This window comes from Fusarium verticillioides, chromosome 9 (assembly GCF_000149555.1).
Source record: "Fusarium verticillioides 7600 chromosome 9, whole genome shotgun sequence".
In the NCBI taxonomy this organism is placed as follows: domain Eukaryota; kingdom Fungi; phylum Ascomycota; class Sordariomycetes; order Hypocreales; family Nectriaceae; genus Fusarium; species Fusarium verticillioides.
Window position 1 is genome coordinate 398,130 of NC_031683.1, and position 16,634 is coordinate 414,763.

Sequence of the window (16,634 nt, forward strand, 5' to 3'; positions counted from 1 at the left end):
AGGTGTTCCTAAAAGATATATCGATTGCCACCAAGCGGAGCGGATTAGGAACTCGTCATTATATAACTTTTGAGACTTAGAGACAGTACATCTAGTTGTGAACCAGTATTCAGGGCATGTTAGTGAGAGATGGCAATGGGGTCGCAAGAGTGGTGGTTCAGTCATCCGTGTTCGGAAAGGCATCTCATTAGCCCTGACTTCCAAGGCAGAGTTGGGCTCTTCTTTCTATATCTGACATATTGATAACTCGGGAATATTATGCAGGGATTAAGTTCTGAGAGACTGCTGACCGTGGTTTGCAACGCGGCTGTTCCAGCCAAGACGCCCAATCACGACAAGCTCCCTTACGTGCTCCGCCTCAGAAGGCACTCTGACATGCCATCTTAATATCGCAACGGAGGCCCCCAACATCTTAATAAGCCTCACAAGGTCCAGAAGTTTGAGCAACAAAGTTAATCAAATAAGTCGGTATCAACACGCTTGTCGAAGATTCCCATGGACAAAGAAGAAAAGCCAATATGGACGACCACGTCAAATGAACCCCCAGGGCATGACATCTTCTGCACTCCCGAAAACAGCGAATTCCTGTCAAGAGTACAATATCAAAGTCTAAATACAAACGACAGAGAAATTCGCCTTCTCAAGATCCTACCCGATACGCGGTCTGGCTTCATCGAATGCGAGCTATTGCCCAGCGCGAAACTCGCTGATGTGCATAAGCAATACCTTGCACTGTCGTACTGCGCAGGCGATGCGCGCAACACGAAACCAATTATAGTCAATGGAGCGAGATGCAATGTCTTTGCCAACCTGCACCACGCCTTGAAGACAGTTCGCCATTATTGGAAGACGCATAGGTATCATCAACATTTAATCCTATGGGTGGATCAGATATGTATTAACCAGACTAATCTGGCAGAGAGATCTCATCAAGTTGGGTTCATGAGAGCCATTTATGAGAGTGCAAGTGAGACTCTTATTTGTCTATCCGTCACTGAGACGCGAGGAGATGGGATGCGATGGCTTGTGCAACTAGAACGAATCCTTGGAAATGGGTTGATTCTCCAGGCCATGTTTCCCCCAGAAGACCAGCCACGTTCACGACGCATCGTCTCAAGTTTTCGGTTTCAATATAAGATGCAGCAGTGCCTAAGTCAGTCCGAGTTTGTTGATGGTTGGATCGAGTTCTGCAAAGTCCTGAGCAGTCCATGGTGGGAAAGAGCATGGGTCTTTCAAGAGTTTATGGTATCCTCTCGAGCGACGTTTCTCTACGGCCAGCATTCTATGGATCACGCGCTCATGCTATTACTCATGCCCGACCTCTGTATATCGACGCTAGGGATCCTTTTTGAGCCAACCAAGACCCGCGGAACGTGTGTCAAGAAGAAGCTGAAGCGTGCCAAGGTCACTCGTACCCAGGTTTCACGATCTATTTCCAAGGTTCTCAGTGTCTTTCTCGCCAAAAACGAGTGGTATAGAGATTATGATCTGAAGAAACTTCTTGTATACACGCAAAACAGTCAGTCTTCTGATGAGCGGGATCGGATCTACTCTATGGTCGGGCTTGCGAACCCTGGTTACGCAATAATACCGGACTATTCATCTGAGAACGGGTTTGACAGGCTTCTTGTGAAGACGACAAGACGTATTATAGAATTTGAGGATAGCCTGGAAGTCCTGTCATACCTAAGCCGTGGAAACCCGCCGTCTACTGGCTGCAGAAAGCTGCAGCCCTCATGGGTTGTCGACTGGACCACAGTTCAGTCGGTACCCTCCTGGGTCGTTGACTTGGCCGAAATCCGACATCTCCCTGAGGCAACGCCATATAGGGCAGAGATTGAGTCGGGAGTCAGTAATCATTACATCAAAGCTGGATATGCCGATGCTTCATTCATCCAGCTCCCGCATCCGGTATACCCTGGAATGAAGACTACAGCATTGCAGGTGTGGGCTGCGCTCCTGGATTCCGACTTCCTTATTAATGATCAAAATATGTTTGTTAGTCAAAATCTTTTCGCATTCAAGGCTAAATTTCCAGTCCAAAGGGATGACGAGCTTTGGGTTCTCTGCGGCTCATTAGAGCCCTTTCTTTTGAGGAGATGTTCGGACGGCTACTGCATTGTTGGACCAGTACTTTGCTTGACTTTGACGTTCCAGCCCTTTTGGGGGATATCTGGACGTTTGGACGAGTACATTGATGAATCGGGAGACCTTGACCCTTTCAAGATGGAAAGGAAAAGGATCACGATCTTTTAGATAGAAACCCTCAGTAGTAGCTACTTCTGTTACTGTATGATGGTAATAGGGTGTCTTGCTTTTGGCAGCTAGAACTATTTACTGAGGATATGCTGCACCGTCAGCTCTAGGATCACTACCAGCAGACCAAACCGGCGTTCCATCCGGGTCAACAGTGTATCTAATAATCTGCCCACGCCCAAACATAGCCCTCTTCCACCCCTTAAGCACAACAACATTGTGTCCCAGCGCCTTCAACTCCTCGACGGTCTTTTCAGAAATACCCTCCTCCACATGAACAGTCCAGTCCAAAACGTTGCCCTCGTCTGGCATACCGGCTCCGATGCAGATTCGCGGTGCATCAAGAGCCTGTTGAGGATTCAGACCGAAGAGAACTTGGTTGAGTAGAACTTGGATCGTTCCTTGGGGCTGGTTGAACCCGCCCATTACACCGAATGTAGAATGTAGGGATCCATCGCTGATATTCGTAGCCATGCCGGGAATGATGGTGTGATAAGGTCGTTTTCTCGGCTCAAGCTTGTTAGGATGTTTCTCATCCAGCGAGAAGTTCGCACCGCGGTTCTGAAGTGTGAAGCCACAGCCCTTGGGAATAATCGCCGTTCCGAAACCAGCGTAGTTGGAGTTGATGAACGACGCAGCGTTGCCAGCCGAGTCAGTGACCGTGAAATACACTGTATCGCTACTTTGAAGGGCAGGGGATACAAAGTCAGGGTTACCAGGCTGCACGCCGTCATGGGCTTTTGAAGCGGAGAAGATCTTGGCGCGTTCGGCGAGGTATGACGGGGAGATCATGCCAGCGGTGGGAACTTTAGTGGTATCCGGGTCGGTAACATACCAGCTTGCGTCTGTGAAGCCAAGACGCAGCGCTTCGATAATAGCGTGCAGATAAGCTGTAGAGTTATGATCTTCTGGTGTGAACCTGGGAATCTTTCCCTGTTTCTCAAGCTGTTCGATTATACCCAGTGCCATGAGAGCTACGATCCCCTGGCCGTTGGGGGGATGTTCCCAAAGCTCAACACCGCCGTTGGGATCTTTGTCTGTAAGACCTTGACCGCGGAATTTCACGGAGATGGGCTCTGTATTTTGAGTACCGGTTTCCAGATGATGCTTCAAGTCGTCGAGTTCGAGATATCCTCCGAGGTCCTGCACTACTTTTACGATCTCCTCTGCGATGCGTCCGGTGTAAAAGCCCTTTTTACCATCCTTCGCCAAAGCTCTAAATGTCTGGGCGAGAGTGGGGTTCTTGAAGACTTCGCCTGGACGGGGTGCTCTCACACCATCTGGAGCAGAGGCATCCTTCTTAAGCATCTCCGCAAAATTAGGCGAGGCATCGCGAAGAAGCTTCTCTTGAGCTTGCCACTACCCCGAGTCAGTCCAGCCCAAACCCAAACTCACAAAAGCGACACTTACAGAGTGAGAAGCAATTTCAGTAAGAGGGAATCCATTCTCAGCTAGCTTAATAGCCGGTTCGAGGATCTGGCTCAAGCTAAGTTTTCCACTGCCGAATCGCTCAACTGTATCGACCCAACCGGCTGCAGCACCAGGAACAGTAGCAGCGTGGACGTGATGAGTTGGGATTTCGCCGACTTTGCCGTCGGGAATGTTGAGGCTCTTGCGGATGTTCTCGATGGTCTGCTTTGAGCCTGAGCGGCCGGAGCCGTTGAGACTTTTGACTTGCTTTGTGGCGGCGTCGAAGTAGAGGAGGAACATGTCACCACCGATGCCGGTGGACACAGGCTCTGTGACGTTCAAGCCAGCGGCTACGATTGATCAGTATTTGTTCAGATTACCATGTTGTTGATGCGTGGTTGACGTACCAACTGCCACAGCTGCGTCCTGATGTCTGTTAGCTACTAACTCTTGGGCATGAAGAATGTTGACTCACAGCTGCATTACCACCAGCTCTCAAAATCTCAAGACCACAATTCGCAGCATGAGGTTGCGGCGCCGCTACAATACCCTCCGTGCTATGAACAACACTCCTCCTTGAAGGAAAACCAGTGAAGCCAGCCGAAGGCGGCTCATAAATCGACGACGTAGGAAGAGGCATGGCAACAATTCACAGAGCAACTGTACAGTGAAGAATACGAAAGTTGAGGAAGAAGACTATGTACATGATATTTATGATGTAAACACGACCTCGGGTCAAGCCCGACGTTGCACTTGGAGACGTGGGGGAGGGGTTGTTCTCAATGGCGGGGTAAATTTGGAGGGGCGAGGGGGAGGGGGGATAATGTCGTGATAATGCCTCTCGCCGATCTTCGGGTGTGTAGGTCCGGGGGTTTGATCGTTGGAGGGCGCTTTTACATCATTCAAAACAGATTTCCGGGTAATTGCAGTGTTTTGAAAGTGAATCGAGGGTGCATGGCTAACAGTTGATATGACGCCTGAAGAATAAGCTTAACGGCGCCATATTCTCAGCAACCAATGAATTGAATACCAGATGTCGCTTCTATGGAAATGACTGCCTGTTAAATTGACTGATCAGTGAAAAGGATATGCTTCCACTAAACCGACTTGGCAGTTACGGGTATTACTCAATTCTCCCCATCTCAATACCCGCCTTCACTTCGCAATCTTCATCCCCAACCTCTGAAGATACGAGTAAATAGATCCTCTGGGCACCTTCTCAAGGCTCCTCATCCATCTCGCCGCAAAGCTCCCTACAAACCATTAACTTTGACTCTCACCACAATCACAAGTAATATGACTTACCAACTCTCGGTCCAATCTCATCGAACCCCAGCGCTCTCAGCACCCAAACAAGCTCAAACTCCACCAGAATACCAATAGCGATAATCGTACCGGCTGCGATCAAACCAGCGTAGACAGGATGTTCTTTCGCAAACTCCCAGGCTGTGTTTGTAGCTCTTTTTACAGCTTCAGCCATGGGCTTGGCGAGCTCTGCGCCATCTTTTAAGAGGTTCTCGATCTTGCGCTCGATGGCTTCGGCGAGGCTTGACGTCCAGCCTGCAGTGGAAACTACTTGTTCAAGACGGTTGTGAAGTTGAGCTTGGGTACCGGTGTGGGTTTGCAGGATGGAGACGAATTGGGAGGCTGCGTCGTCAGAGTAAGGGACTGGTTGGGTGGTGATGAGCTTTGAGCGCGTGTTAACCTCGCTGACTGGTGGTAATGATTGAGATACAGCGCTTTGGCCGGTGAGACAAGAGAGGATGGAGGTAAGTGGATTCATTTTGATCAAAGTGCTTATTGTGTCGGTGTTTTTGATGAAAGGAGAGATGATGCTGATGAGTTTCGTGGACGAGGTTCTGTTTTATTCTGATGACATGCTGTACGGCCTCCTGCATATTTGCGACCACTCACAACATTCACACATTCACTCACCTGCATGGATCAGAGTCAATATGTAACCACTGTTAGACGCCGTTGCCTAACTTCATCGCCGCGCCTTGATGTTGGCCAAAGTTGAGGCCATGAGAGAGCCAGCATCACACAACCTGGCCGGATCGCAGGCCGCAAGGCGTACAGCATCCTACAAATGGCTTCCGATTCCCGCTTCGCAGATATCATCCAGCTACCATCAGGCTATTTTTCAAGTCAGCCCTCGGTGTGGACAAGTTCAAATTGGGCCTTCTACAAAACTGCCTCCGCCAAATGATATGCAGAACTGCTGGCACAAACAAGCTGCGCCTGCAGTCAATCGTATTGGGAGTAATTCTTCCGCTATCCCGCGAAAGCTAAACTGAGGATTTGTAAGGGTCTCCGAACTCTTCACAATCGACAGCATCGAGTAATTTCATCGAGTAATTCCATCGCGTGCTGCCGAGACACTTCGGATACTCCCATCTGGTCCCCCTACTTGGCACAACACAACACCAAGCTTCCCCCATGTGCAACAAGGCTCCCTGTCTCATTAACAATCCACCCATCATCCCCAATCTAAAACCCCGATCCAGATTCCATAATCGAACTAACATCCCCGCGTGGTCCCTAACATTCCAGACCCCGAAGGCCCAGGAACGTAACTCCCACCTCGCTCATCGTGGCGGATCGGAAAAAGGCCAACTTTATCGGGGACTCATTAAAATAATCCAAATAATCTCGTATATAGCCTCCAGGTACTATCGCAATGGGTAAAGGAACGTAAACATGGCGTTCGATCGGTAGATTAATTGTCATTGTCCCCGCGCCACATACATGATTTGGTATGTAAACTATTCACATTCCTGAGCCTTTAGGCATTTGATAGTCTGTGGCTAGACTCTTGCGGCCAAGACGAAAGAAGGTACCGTGGTTTATCGGACAAGTCTCATGCCAGGCCCCGGCCCTGATCAGCGTTCCTGCATTGGTGATTAACTTTCCCAAAGGTTGATCAATTCGTTGCCAAGATCTCACTACATCGTGCCTATGACTGACGTATAAGTACTGGTCACTATCTTGCAAAGGTGTTGTTTGATCACTCCAACTCAAACACACTCGCTCTATTCCCTATCTTTTATATCATTTTTGAAACTTCAAATCCATTAAATCTTCAAAATGAAGCCTGTTCTCGCTCTCACAGTCTGCCTCAGCGGCATCATGGGCGCTGAAGCCTGGGTCATGCCCCCTGGTGCTGCACCAAAGGCTGGCTATGCTCTTCGTCCAGAGGACAAGACTGGTAACAAGAACGCCGCCGATACAAAGATCAAGTTCTCACCCGCTGGTTCTTCATCTTCTGGTACAAAGTCAGAGGCTGTCGTCGCTGGCTTCATCAACCCCAAGACCGGCGGTACGTCGCGTCGTGGCCTTGACAGGCGCGATGACGATGATGACGACGATAGTTCTGATGACGGTGTTGAAGGTGGCCCTGAGGTCACCACCTTCAATCGCCCAGCCTTCAGGATCGGCACCCTCAAGAAGGGAGAAACCTCTGGCAGCGATGATGATGAGGAGGATGAGACCAAGTACTTCAAGACCAACAACAAGAAGCAAAACGGCAAGAACAAGGATGACGACGACAAGAAGAAAGAGGATAAAACCAAGACCAAGAAACCAGACAGCACTAAAACAAAGTCCAGCGACGATGCTAAAAAGACAAAGTCCAGACACTCTGGTGAAGACGACGACAAAAAGACCACCAAGACCAAGAAGGAGGACAGCACCAAGACAAAGTCTAGCGATGATGTGAAAAAGACTAGCAAGTCGAAGCACTCGGGAGATGATGATGATAAGAAGACGACCAAGACTAAGAAGCAGAGTTCTACAAAGACAAAGAGTAGTGATGATGCGACCAAGACGCCCAAGGTGAAGGATGATAAGAAGAAGGGTTCCAAGGACAACAAGAAGGTTGATGACAAGAAGAAGCCCAAGAGCACATAACCAACCCTCACTATGTATCACCATTCTCTTACAACCATGTATTTTATCTAGACTTTCATTTATCGGGGTCATACACGCGGCGTTCAGGAAAGGTAGCTGTTAATCATCATTCAGCCTCTATCTAGAATTGTATTTGTATCATAACAAAAAAATGGTCTTCTTCCCCAGACGCGACAATGTTCTAAATACGCTTTCTTTCCTCATCTCCGCAACTGGTATAGCATGCAGTTCGGGTACAGATATGTAATGCTTGGCGCGTCCCTTGTTCTGTGGAGTGTTGAACTTGTTTCTCTATGGTGGATATCGGAGCGACAAATGCGCCGTGGTGTTGGTGGCTTAGATGGGGATTCCCTGGTATTCGTCATACCCGAGAGCGAGGTTCATGTTCTCTGCGAGGTTGTTAGACATGGAGAGAGCAGGTTCTGGGTGAAGGACTTACGGAGGCATTGTGTGGCGGCACCCTTGTTGAGGTTGTCGATGGTGGCGCACCTTTAACCAGTTAGTGGACGCGTCGGATCTGGGATGGAAAGACTCACACGACGACACGCTTGCCGGTGCTGTCGACAGCAAAGCCACCAATCTCAACGTGGTGCTTATCCTGGATGGCCTTGACGACACTTTACGACGTTAGTTCATGCGATAACCACAGGGCTTGGAGTTACATACGGAGCTTCACCGACAACCTTGACGAGCTTCTCGCCGGCGTATCGGTCCTGGTAGATCTGGCGAATATCACGAGATGTCATCTCCTTGTTCAGGGGAATGTTGACAGTCAGGTGAATACCGCGGAACCAAGAGGCGCTGGATGGTCAGTCTTCAGTGACGTAGTGGGTGAGGTAGCAGGCTTACACATGGGGCATGAAAGCAGCGGATGTACCGAGATGGTGGCTGATCTCTCGCTCGTGGATGTGGCCTGTGAGGGAGTCTTTACAGGTCAGCTCTCGCTCTCCTCATATCCTCATTTGCTGCACTTACAAGGCAATAAGTTGTCCTTGAGGTTGTTGGTGTCGTTCTTGGGAGAAGGCTTGGTACCTATTCCACTGTTAGCCTTCGGAGTCCCGATTCTTGCGTTCTGCTGTGCGCAAGACATGGCATCCGCACGGATTGTGACATACCAGCTCCGCTGTAACCGCTGACACCGAAAATGCTAGGGATACCACCGAGGTGCTCAACAATAGGAGCCAAAGCAAGCTGAGAGCCAGTAGCATAGCAGCCAGGGTTGGAGATTCTTGTGGCTGTGGCAAGCTTGCTTCTGGGCTGAAGCTCGCAGAGACCATACTTCCATGTCTTTTGGTCCTCGTCGAAACGGTAATCGGCGGAGAGATCGACAATCAAGCTCTTGCTGCTGCCCAGTGCCTCAACGAAGGGCTGGCAGACAGCGTTGGGGAGCGCCAGAATCCAGGCATCGACCTTGCCATCCTTATCCAGCTGGGCAACCTCCTCAGGAGACAGGCTCTCGTAGATGATCTTGCGCTTGCTGTAGCCCTTCAACTCCTGACCCTGAAGTTCACGGGAAGAAACATGTCGGAGATCCATCATGGGGTGCTGGTTCAGAAGATCGATAAGAGCCTGACCAGTGTAGCCACGAGCTCCAATGAGGCCAATTCTCGAGGGAGCGTCATTGGAGGCATTCTTCATACCCAGAGGAGGGTTAGGGTTGGTCTGGGCAGCGTAGGACAAACGGCCGGTGGAAGAGAGGCATCGAGCCTGTGCGACAGTGAAGCTTCGGCCGAGGGAGATCTTGGGCATGGGCGCAACGAGGGCGGCGGCTCGGGGGGCAACGCGGCGGGCGCTGGTGCGCAGGGCGAAGGAGGTAGCGGACAGCATGATTCCGATGGGGAGCGAGCCCAATTGACCACTGTAGGGAGTAGTTGAGGTGGTTGAGAGGGCGTGATGAAGGGATTGTTGGTGGGCGGGCAGGCTCAGATGCGACAAAATAATCCTTGATCGAATTGACGTTGGTGTGGGGTTTGCCGTTTTGTGTGGCTATTCGCGGCCGAAGTCGGTCGCTGGGGAAATTGCTGACTCATCGGATTTGAGCATGATCGACATGCACCTACCGACGGCGAGACTGCAACAAGAGAGAGAAGTTGATGTGCTCAATTGTGCAGGAGCATTTGCAAGGAATCTTGGCTTCATGTTGAACCTGATGAGGATCTACATTTGACCCTTAACGTCACATTAACTGTCCGTTGCTGTTGGATGTTAGACCAGCGCCTTCCACAAAAAAGCCAATTGATGGCTTCAATGGCGTCCTCGAGGTAATTGCCAACTAACGATTTCTAGTGATGAATGGAGGAGTTTGAGACATGGAACCATCTCAATATCGTATGTTGAGGCAAGAAGAGGATGGAAGTGACAAAAGGTTTCACAAATGCACTCATGATGACATCGTTCGGTCAAGTTCAGCGTAAATACAGGGTAAATGGATGAAAGAAGTTTGTTTAGTGGTAAATTTTCTGTCCCCAATCCTAAAGTTTGGGCGTTTGCTGTGCGAAATCCATAAGTGAAAGAGGCCCATTGTTGCCCTCGATGGCGTAATGACCGTCCTCAATCCTGTGCTCGACTTGGAAAGAAGTTAACAACAAGCGAGGCAAGGAACCGACACAAACAGCACTCGTAGGACCAATAGCCATTTCGATTCCTAAGCACGTACTCATCCAATCCGATGAAGAGTGCCAATCTGTTTGGCAACTTCGAGGACCTCCAGCGCCTATATCAGACGGCTACGGGAACTGGACTCCATCTTAGTGTGTGTCTGAAGTACAACCAGCAAAGGGCGGTCACTCCTACTTGTGCATCGGGCTATTTTCAGAGCGTCCTGTGTCTCCCCAAACTAGCCCATCAAGCTCCATCACTCGCAAAGCCCGCGAGGCCACGAAGCACTTACTTGTTGTAGCGTGTGATGCAATGGTATGGGAAAAAGCTCTGCGAGGTGATTGCTCACGCCCCTCGGGAACGAAGCGCAATGGAACTATCATGGGATCATCGAACCATCCTACTACCTCAATTGACACAACTGGGATTTCGCAGGGCAGCCTAGACGCTCCTACGACTGCCTGATAGGGTGTCACCTACAATAGTCCATCTATCTCCAATGGCCGCTCAGATGTCAGTCACATTGGCCAGACGTCGTTGAAACAGACACTCGTTTTGAATCATGGGCCACTATCACAATCTCAAAAATGGACCGTCGTGCAATGCCTTTCAACCCGTGTGCTGTCGACCTCAACGTTACCTAAGCATACGAGGAGCGTCGCCAGTTGGTCTTGAGCCTCTTGTCTTCATGGTGAGGGATCCAATAGCAGCCTCGTATACTGGGAGCCAGTGTCAAGGCCTTATCTCGGTGACAAACACCAGTCGTGGTGCAACGTCCAATGGTGTGGCAGTGAATTTGGTGTATCCCTCCAGCGAGCGGGCTTCCAGTAGTCGTGTTGCACGCAACAGCCGTTCAGGCGTTTCGTCCTTGGGCAGACTCATCTGAGGGGATATTGTTGGCTGACTGGTCCGCCAGGTGATTATCATCAAGGTATTTATGCTGCTAAGGGAACGATGTGAGGTTCACTCCAAGCCTTCAAGTACTCCTATACTCTTCCGGCGCAAACAACTAACTTACCCAAACAATCTTTCATCTTTGCATGAATCGAGATGGCTGATATTGCAAGACCTGCACTTGGCCAACAGGTCGCCATCGGCACCCTTTACGACGCGAGAGTTGACCAATTCCTCGCGTCTTCTATCTTGCCGCCAAATCCACCACAAGGAACCGTCTTGCGAAGTTCTTGCCAGCCCTCTCGTCAGCGCCAGAGTGGAATACACCAAGGTTCCGATCATGCAAGTCGGTTCAACGCAATGCGTATCGATGGCAACCTCGCAGCAAGCATTCTATCCGGCCTGATCGACCTCAAAGGGTCTGCCAACTTCCTGAAAGACGGCACAGTGGACGGCAATATCCTCTATGGCATTAACCGGAGTTTCTTCAACACCTATGAAGATGCTCTCAATCTCCACCAGAGTGCTTTGAGGAGCGGAATGGCCTCTGGGTTCTTCCTCCCGGCTGATCGTCACAGTACCCACGTGGTGACCGGCATCCGATGGGGGCTACAAAGCATCATGACAATGAAGCATCGCATAGAGGATTCAAGTCAACGGGCGGCCTTAGAAGTTGCTTTTCAGAAAGACTTGTATGAACTTGACGATATTGCCAGGTCTATTTACTCTGTAGACTGTAGCGACGATTCGCTAAGTCATCGGCTTAGACTCGACTATGAGTTCATGCTCTACACTGATATCCAACGCGATTATGGCATTTGCCAGGAGACACTGCCTGTGATGTGCAGGTTTGTGCAAACAGGTCCGCAGCAAATTATGCACACTACTGGCAGCGCAGGGTACCCGATAGAGTATACTTTACTTCCCATACACATGCTCCGTCATCTCGTGCCTGGCAGGAGGGCTCTTCCCGGACCTCACCATCCCCCGAGAGCTGTCACCAATGTTGATCCTTTATTCGTTCTTTTTGATGACTGGAGTGCTTGTAAGGAGAAACTCGAGGAGTACAGACACTCGCTGGTGGGTCGGGAACAATATCTTGCAAGGGACCACATTGAAGAAGTCGATACAGCAATTACTCGGCTTGAAACATCCCGGAAGGACTTCCAGATGATTCTACAAAGGATTGTACTAGGGATCAGAGATGGCATAGTGAACGAGAATCGTCTCCAGCAGCTACGCAATGTCCACGAATCATCTCCCAGGAAGATTTCTATGATCGCTGGTCAGCAAAGCGACAAGCTCAGGTTCATCGAGCATTGTCTCAACAGTGGAGCGACCTATATTGGTTTCAATGGTGCTTGCATCAATGAAAGCACGCTGTCTCACGACCCTCCTCCATATCACTTCCTTTTCAACAATGCTGTCCTCAAGAGTTCAAGTTCGTGGAATGAGCAGTGCACAACTCTGAGGGAGTTCCTTCACAACCCCCAGAACCAGAACCAGGTGTTTATAGTCGATTGCGATGCTCCCTCTGAACACAGAGAGTTAGAAGCCCCTATCTTTGGTCCAATACGAACAACACAGAAGCCAGTGATTGAAGTTTCAGAGTATCGCGAGAGATCAGCGGAACGCAGGCTTCCTACCAGGCAAGCAGAGCACCGGCAACAGTCACAAAGGTGTATCGCTCGTTGTGATCAGGGTGAGATGGGTTTTGGTGGACGGAGACCGGCTGAGCTCCGTCTAGTCTGGATCCCCTGTCCTGGGCAATCTTGCGACCCTCACTTGAGTCGTGAATGGGCCTGTGCCACTTGCGACACTCCCCTCGAGTTTGGGTCGAAGACCAACTGCATCTACTGCGACTGTGGTTCAGCCGATTGCAGCTCATGGGACTTCAAGTGCAGTAGCGACAGTCACGGACGCGGCTTCGATTGTTACCATGCAGATGAACTTTATCGACTCTTGATAAGATCACAACGGCCTGATTGTCGCAATATCCTGGTTTTAGGACAGACTGGCGTTGGCAAGTCAACATTCATCAATTCCTTTGTCAACTTCTTGACGTTTGAGAGTTTCGATGAAGCGAAATCAGCCCGGAAACTAGAGTACAAGGTCCCGTGTTCCTTTGCAGTCAGTCACTGGAACTCATCGGACCCGGACCAGGAACTTCAGAACCGGACGATCCGCGTTGGTTCTGGGGATGATGAACACGACGGTACCAATGGCGATTCTGCGACACAGAGGACATCAGTCTACAGGGTGACATATAATGGCATCAAATACCGCATCATCGATACTCCAGGTATCGGCGACACTCGAGGCCCGCAAATAGACAATAAGAACATCAAGGACATCATGAACACTCTGAAAAGATATGAAGAGCTTCATGGAATATTGATCCTAGTCAAGACCAACGAAGCACGCCTGACGGCCACAATTCATTTCTGTTTTGAGGAGCTGCTGTCCCATCTTCATCGCAGTGCTGTTGCAAATGTTGTCTTTGGATTCACGCATACCCTCATCTCTAACTATGCGCCAGGGGATGCTCTCGGACCGCTCCAAAACTTCCTGAAGAACAACACAACTGTTGACCTGATGATCAGTCGCGCAAACGCATACAGCTTTGATGCAAAAAGCTTCCATTACCTGGCTGCGTACTTTCAAGGTGTCAGAGGCCAAGATGAGAGAAGTTCCCGCGAAAGCTGGGATAGATCGAGAGCAGAAACGTTGAGGCTACTGTCCTATATAGACAACCTCAGACCGCATGAGATAAGGCAAACACTCACCATGGAAGGCGCACGCGAAGCGCTTGGTCACTTGATGATTCCTATGGTTGAGGTTTCTCAGGAGATCAGAAAGAATTTGAGCCTTCTGGAAGAGAAGATGGCAGAGCTGAAGGACATGCGCCTTACGGGAGATGAATTACGAAAGAGACTTCATCTGGAAAGGATCAAGGTTGTACCTACAAAGCTCGAAAAGCCTCGGACTGTCTGCAAGAACAAGCATTGCTGCGAGTTCAAGTCCAATTCCAACGGCGAGGTTGTTCCATTTTACAGGTCAATTTGCCACGAAGATTGCAGACTGCCAGGTGTTACCGAAGAGTGCGTGGGCCATCCGGAACTCATCAAATGCAGGGCTTTCAAGGAGACCAAAGACAAAAGTTGTAAAAGTTGCAAGCATAGTTGGCAGGAGCACATGCATTTCTTCTATGAACTGACAGAGAGTAAGGTCAGAGTCAAGGATAAAGACGTTGAGAGACGCCTCAGAGATAATGCAAGCGATGTGGCTCTACGACAAGAGGGTATAGAGCGAGTTCGACAGCTTGAGAAGGAATACAGAAGTGAACAAAGACAGTTACGAAAGGCAACAGCGCAGTTTGTCGCGTATCTGAGAGAGCATTCTGCCAATGCCTTTAATGATGCGACTGAAAAGTATTACGACCAGCTCATCAAAGTTGAGACAGACAAGATCCAGTACGGAAAAGACAACAGAATCAACGTCGATGCGAACAAGAGAAAGCTCAAGGGTTTAACGGATGATAGAGACAGGCATCTCGAGCTTGTCAAGACGATCCAGGAAAACATGCATGCTCCTCGTGACAAGACGGAGGCGCTTCTGACTCAAGATGGGGTCGAGCAACTCATCAGAGATTTATACAATCTTAAGCACTTTGGCAAGAGCTTGAGGAGTTTGAGAGATGATATTACGCATTACAAGGATCATGGTAAACGATCGTATCGATCGAGGTCGCGGAGGTCTCGAAGCACTGAGACGCGTGAGAATGTAAGTGATAGATCAAGTCGAAGCGATGAGCGAGAAGAATCGGGACGGAGCAGGGGAATTCTTCGAGGGATTCATAAATTTCTGTCCGATAGGTAGATTCGTTGGGCATGACGAGGTAAGTTCATGAGATTGGTAAATGAAGGAGCTGATGGGCATTCATTCGTTTAGTTATAATAAATTGATCTTCAACTCGTTGTATACAAAGTCTATCATATTTTTACAACAATAATTATACAGTGTCTAGAAGAACCTCCAAATAGAGTCAGCTGGCTTGGTGGCCTTGAACCTACCATACCACCTCACCAAAGGCCACAGCAACAACATCGACAGCCCCCAAATAGCAAGGTACGCAAAAACATTGTCAATACCTCGCGTGGAGTCCGGATCCATCTGTCCATGGTTCTCAGTCTCATGGCCAAACCAATCAACCATGACTCCACCAAAAATAAAGACAAAGAACAAATGCGCAAGGTAGAAGAACAACGCAGCTCTACCAAAGTCCAACAACATGGTGAAGCGCTTAGCAACACTGGTAGGAATTCCACCGAAGATCGCGAGAAGGAATAGGTTTCCGGCTAAAGTGAAGGCCCAGAACGCGACGTCGGGGGGATACTTCATTATGTAGAAGAAGGACTGCACTGAGACGAGGTATTGATTCTTGTCGGGATGTGCGATGTGATCGGGTGTTTGGAGGCAGCCTTCTGAGAGATTTCCAAAGTGCAACACGCGCGTGAGGACAAAGATTATGAGGAAGAATAGGCCAGCGGCGGTGTTACATAGTGCTGCGACGCGAGAGTTCCATGTTCGCGTAACGTCTATGCGCGCGTATAAAAGACCTAGTATCGCGAATGATACCCAAGCCAAGGGCGGAAACACTGACTGAACTCGGTCGGTTACGGTAGTCCAGAACCAGACTCCGAACCAGGGATTGTGAGATATAGCGGGACTATCAACTGGTGCAGGCTGGCCAGCTGAGAGGATTGTTAGGGAAGATGAATGGTCGTTGACGGTGCAGTGGCCGTGTGTAGGCGAGAGCCAGATATTCCACCAAATCGTCACCACACCCAACACCGCTAGCAGCGCATTGTGAACATGCCAAGAAACAGTCTCTCCAAAATCCGAAGATTCACTTCCCCCAAGCAATGCTTCACTCTCATCAGTGGATTTCCTCGGGACATGCTTCGCCAGCCAAGGCTCCGTAAAGTCCATAGCAACCCACAGCAATCCCGCAAGCAAATAATCCACCGCCAACGAAAACAGCACAAAATTCATAAACCACACTTTTCCCACCGTGATAACCCACCCCAACACCACGTTAACAGCCGTGAGGACAAAGGCCCTGATGAGAAAGTACCGCGCAATACGACCCCTCGACCAGCCCAGCTTCTTCCGAGATCGTCCAAGGTACACCACGCCTATGCCAAGTAACATGGTGAAGCCCGGTGCGCAGAGGTGCGTTAATGTTCGGATTATGTAGGCGGGCGTGCGGTTCCAGCGCTTGATGGGCACGCCGTCCATTTCTGTCTCGCGGCCTGTGCCGTGGGACCAGGTGTTTAGGGCGAGGGCCATGTGGTCCATTGCCATGAGGAGCATCAGCAGGCCGCGCAGGAGATCGGGAGCGAGGGCGCGTTGTGTTGGCTTTGAGGGTTGGGGGGGAGTGTCAGACGGACAGGAGCCGTAGCTGACATCGGGACGTCGGGGGGTATCATCGTGGGAGGATTGTGCTGACGCCATGGTTATGGTGTTGTCGCGGTCATCAGCTATACTCGGGGGAGATATTCGCT

General features: G+C 49.9%; 7 protein-coding genes across 7 annotated transcripts; 3 read left to right on the forward strand and 4 right to left on the reverse strand.

The window, feature by feature from the left end:
• Positions 1 to 459: 459 nt before the first annotated feature.
• On the forward strand, positions 460 to 2,381 carry FVEG_16965 (hypothetical protein). The gene is made up of 2 exons (XM_018906199.1): positions 460 to 857; positions 920 to 2,381. Exon 2 carries the CDS (start codon positions 943 to 945, stop codon positions 2,254 to 2,256), a length of 1,314 nt encoding a protein of 437 aa, XP_018758517.1. The 5' UTR covers positions 460 to 857; positions 920 to 942; the 3' UTR covers positions 2,257 to 2,381.
• Positions 2,265 to 4,472, reverse strand: FVEG_11101 (gamma-glutamyltranspeptidase). Its single transcript, XM_018900267.1, has 4 exons — positions 4,142 to 4,472; positions 4,074 to 4,092; positions 3,667 to 4,016; positions 2,265 to 3,615 (listed from the first exon to the last, which is right to left on the reverse strand). Exons 1-4 carry the CDS (start codon positions 4,304 to 4,306, stop codon positions 2,335 to 2,337), a joined length of 1,815 nt encoding a protein of 604 aa, XP_018758518.1. The 5' UTR covers positions 4,307 to 4,472; the 3' UTR covers positions 2,265 to 2,334.
• Positions 4,473 to 4,659: 187 nt separating this feature from the next.
• On the reverse strand, positions 4,660 to 5,449 carry FVEG_11102 (hypothetical protein; the record flags this gene model as incomplete). The annotated part of the gene is made up of 2 exons (XM_018900268.1): positions 4,660 to 4,919; positions 4,972 to 5,449. The coding sequence occupies 2 exons, from the start codon at positions 5,447 to 5,449 to the stop codon at positions 4,822 to 4,824; spliced, it is 576 nt and encodes a 191-aa protein (XP_018758519.1). The 3' UTR covers positions 4,660 to 4,821.
• Positions 5,450 to 6,753: 1,304 nt separating this feature from the next.
• Positions 6,754 to 7,575, forward strand: FVEG_11103 (hypothetical protein; the record flags this gene model as incomplete). Its single annotated transcript, XM_018900269.1, has 1 exon — positions 6,754 to 7,575. The coding sequence occupies one exon, from the start codon at positions 6,754 to 6,756 to the stop codon at positions 7,573 to 7,575; it is 822 nt and encodes a 273-aa protein (XP_018758520.1).
• Positions 7,576 to 7,611: 36 nt separating this feature from the next.
• FVEG_11104 (N-acetyl-gamma-glutamyl-phosphate reductase) lies at positions 7,612 to 9,639 on the reverse strand. Its single transcript, XM_018900270.1, has 7 exons — positions 8,691 to 9,639; positions 8,551 to 8,607; positions 8,425 to 8,500; positions 8,242 to 8,376; positions 8,112 to 8,192; positions 8,015 to 8,064; positions 7,612 to 7,964 (listed from the first exon to the last, which is right to left on the reverse strand). The coding sequence occupies exons 1-7, from the start codon at positions 9,400 to 9,402 to the stop codon at positions 7,912 to 7,914; spliced, it is 1,164 nt and encodes a 387-aa protein (XP_018758521.1). The 5' UTR covers positions 9,403 to 9,639; the 3' UTR covers positions 7,612 to 7,911.
• A 1,584-nt stretch (positions 9,640 to 11,223) lies between these two features.
• FVEG_11105 (hypothetical protein) lies at positions 11,224 to 14,946 on the forward strand (the record flags this gene model as incomplete). Its single annotated transcript, XM_018900271.1, has 1 exon — positions 11,224 to 14,946. The coding sequence occupies one exon, from the start codon at positions 11,224 to 11,226 to the stop codon at positions 14,944 to 14,946; it is 3,723 nt and encodes a 1,240-aa protein (XP_018758522.1).
• Positions 14,947 to 15,090: 144 nt separating this feature from the next.
• FVEG_11106 (hypothetical protein) lies at positions 15,091 to 16,584 on the reverse strand (the record flags this gene model as incomplete). The annotated part of the gene is made up of 1 exon (XM_018900272.1): positions 15,091 to 16,584. The coding sequence occupies one exon, from the start codon at positions 16,582 to 16,584 to the stop codon at positions 15,091 to 15,093; it is 1,494 nt and encodes a 497-aa protein (XP_018758523.1).
• Positions 16,585 to 16,634: the final 50 nt, after the last annotated feature.

Bases quoted from the DNA above. Each gene is read 5' to 3' on its own strand.
- FVEG_16965 (XM_018906199.1), top strand. From the start codon at position 943: ATGAGAGCCATTTATGAGAGTGCAAGTGAGACTCTTATTTGTCTATCC.
- FVEG_11101 (XM_018900267.1), bottom strand. From the start codon at position 4,306: ATGCCTCTTCCTACGTCGTCGATTTATGAGCCGCCTTCGGCTGGCTTC. The intron at 3,616-3,666 runs GTAAGTGTCGCT...GACTCGGGGTAG, and splicing joins CTGAAATTGCTTCTCACTCT to TGGCAAGCTCAAGAGAAGCT.
- FVEG_11104 (XM_018900270.1), bottom strand. From the start codon at position 9,402: ATGCTGTCCGCTACCTCCTTCGCCCTGCGCACCAGCGCCCGCCGCGTT. The intron at 8,193-8,241 runs GTATGTAACTCC...AACGTCGTAAAG, and splicing joins AAGGTTGTCGGTGAAGCTCC to TGTCGTCAAGGCCATCCAGG. The intron at 7,965-8,014 runs GTAAGTCCTTCA...ACAACCTCGCAG, and splicing joins TGCCGCCACACAATGCCTCC to AGAACATGAACCTCGCTCTC.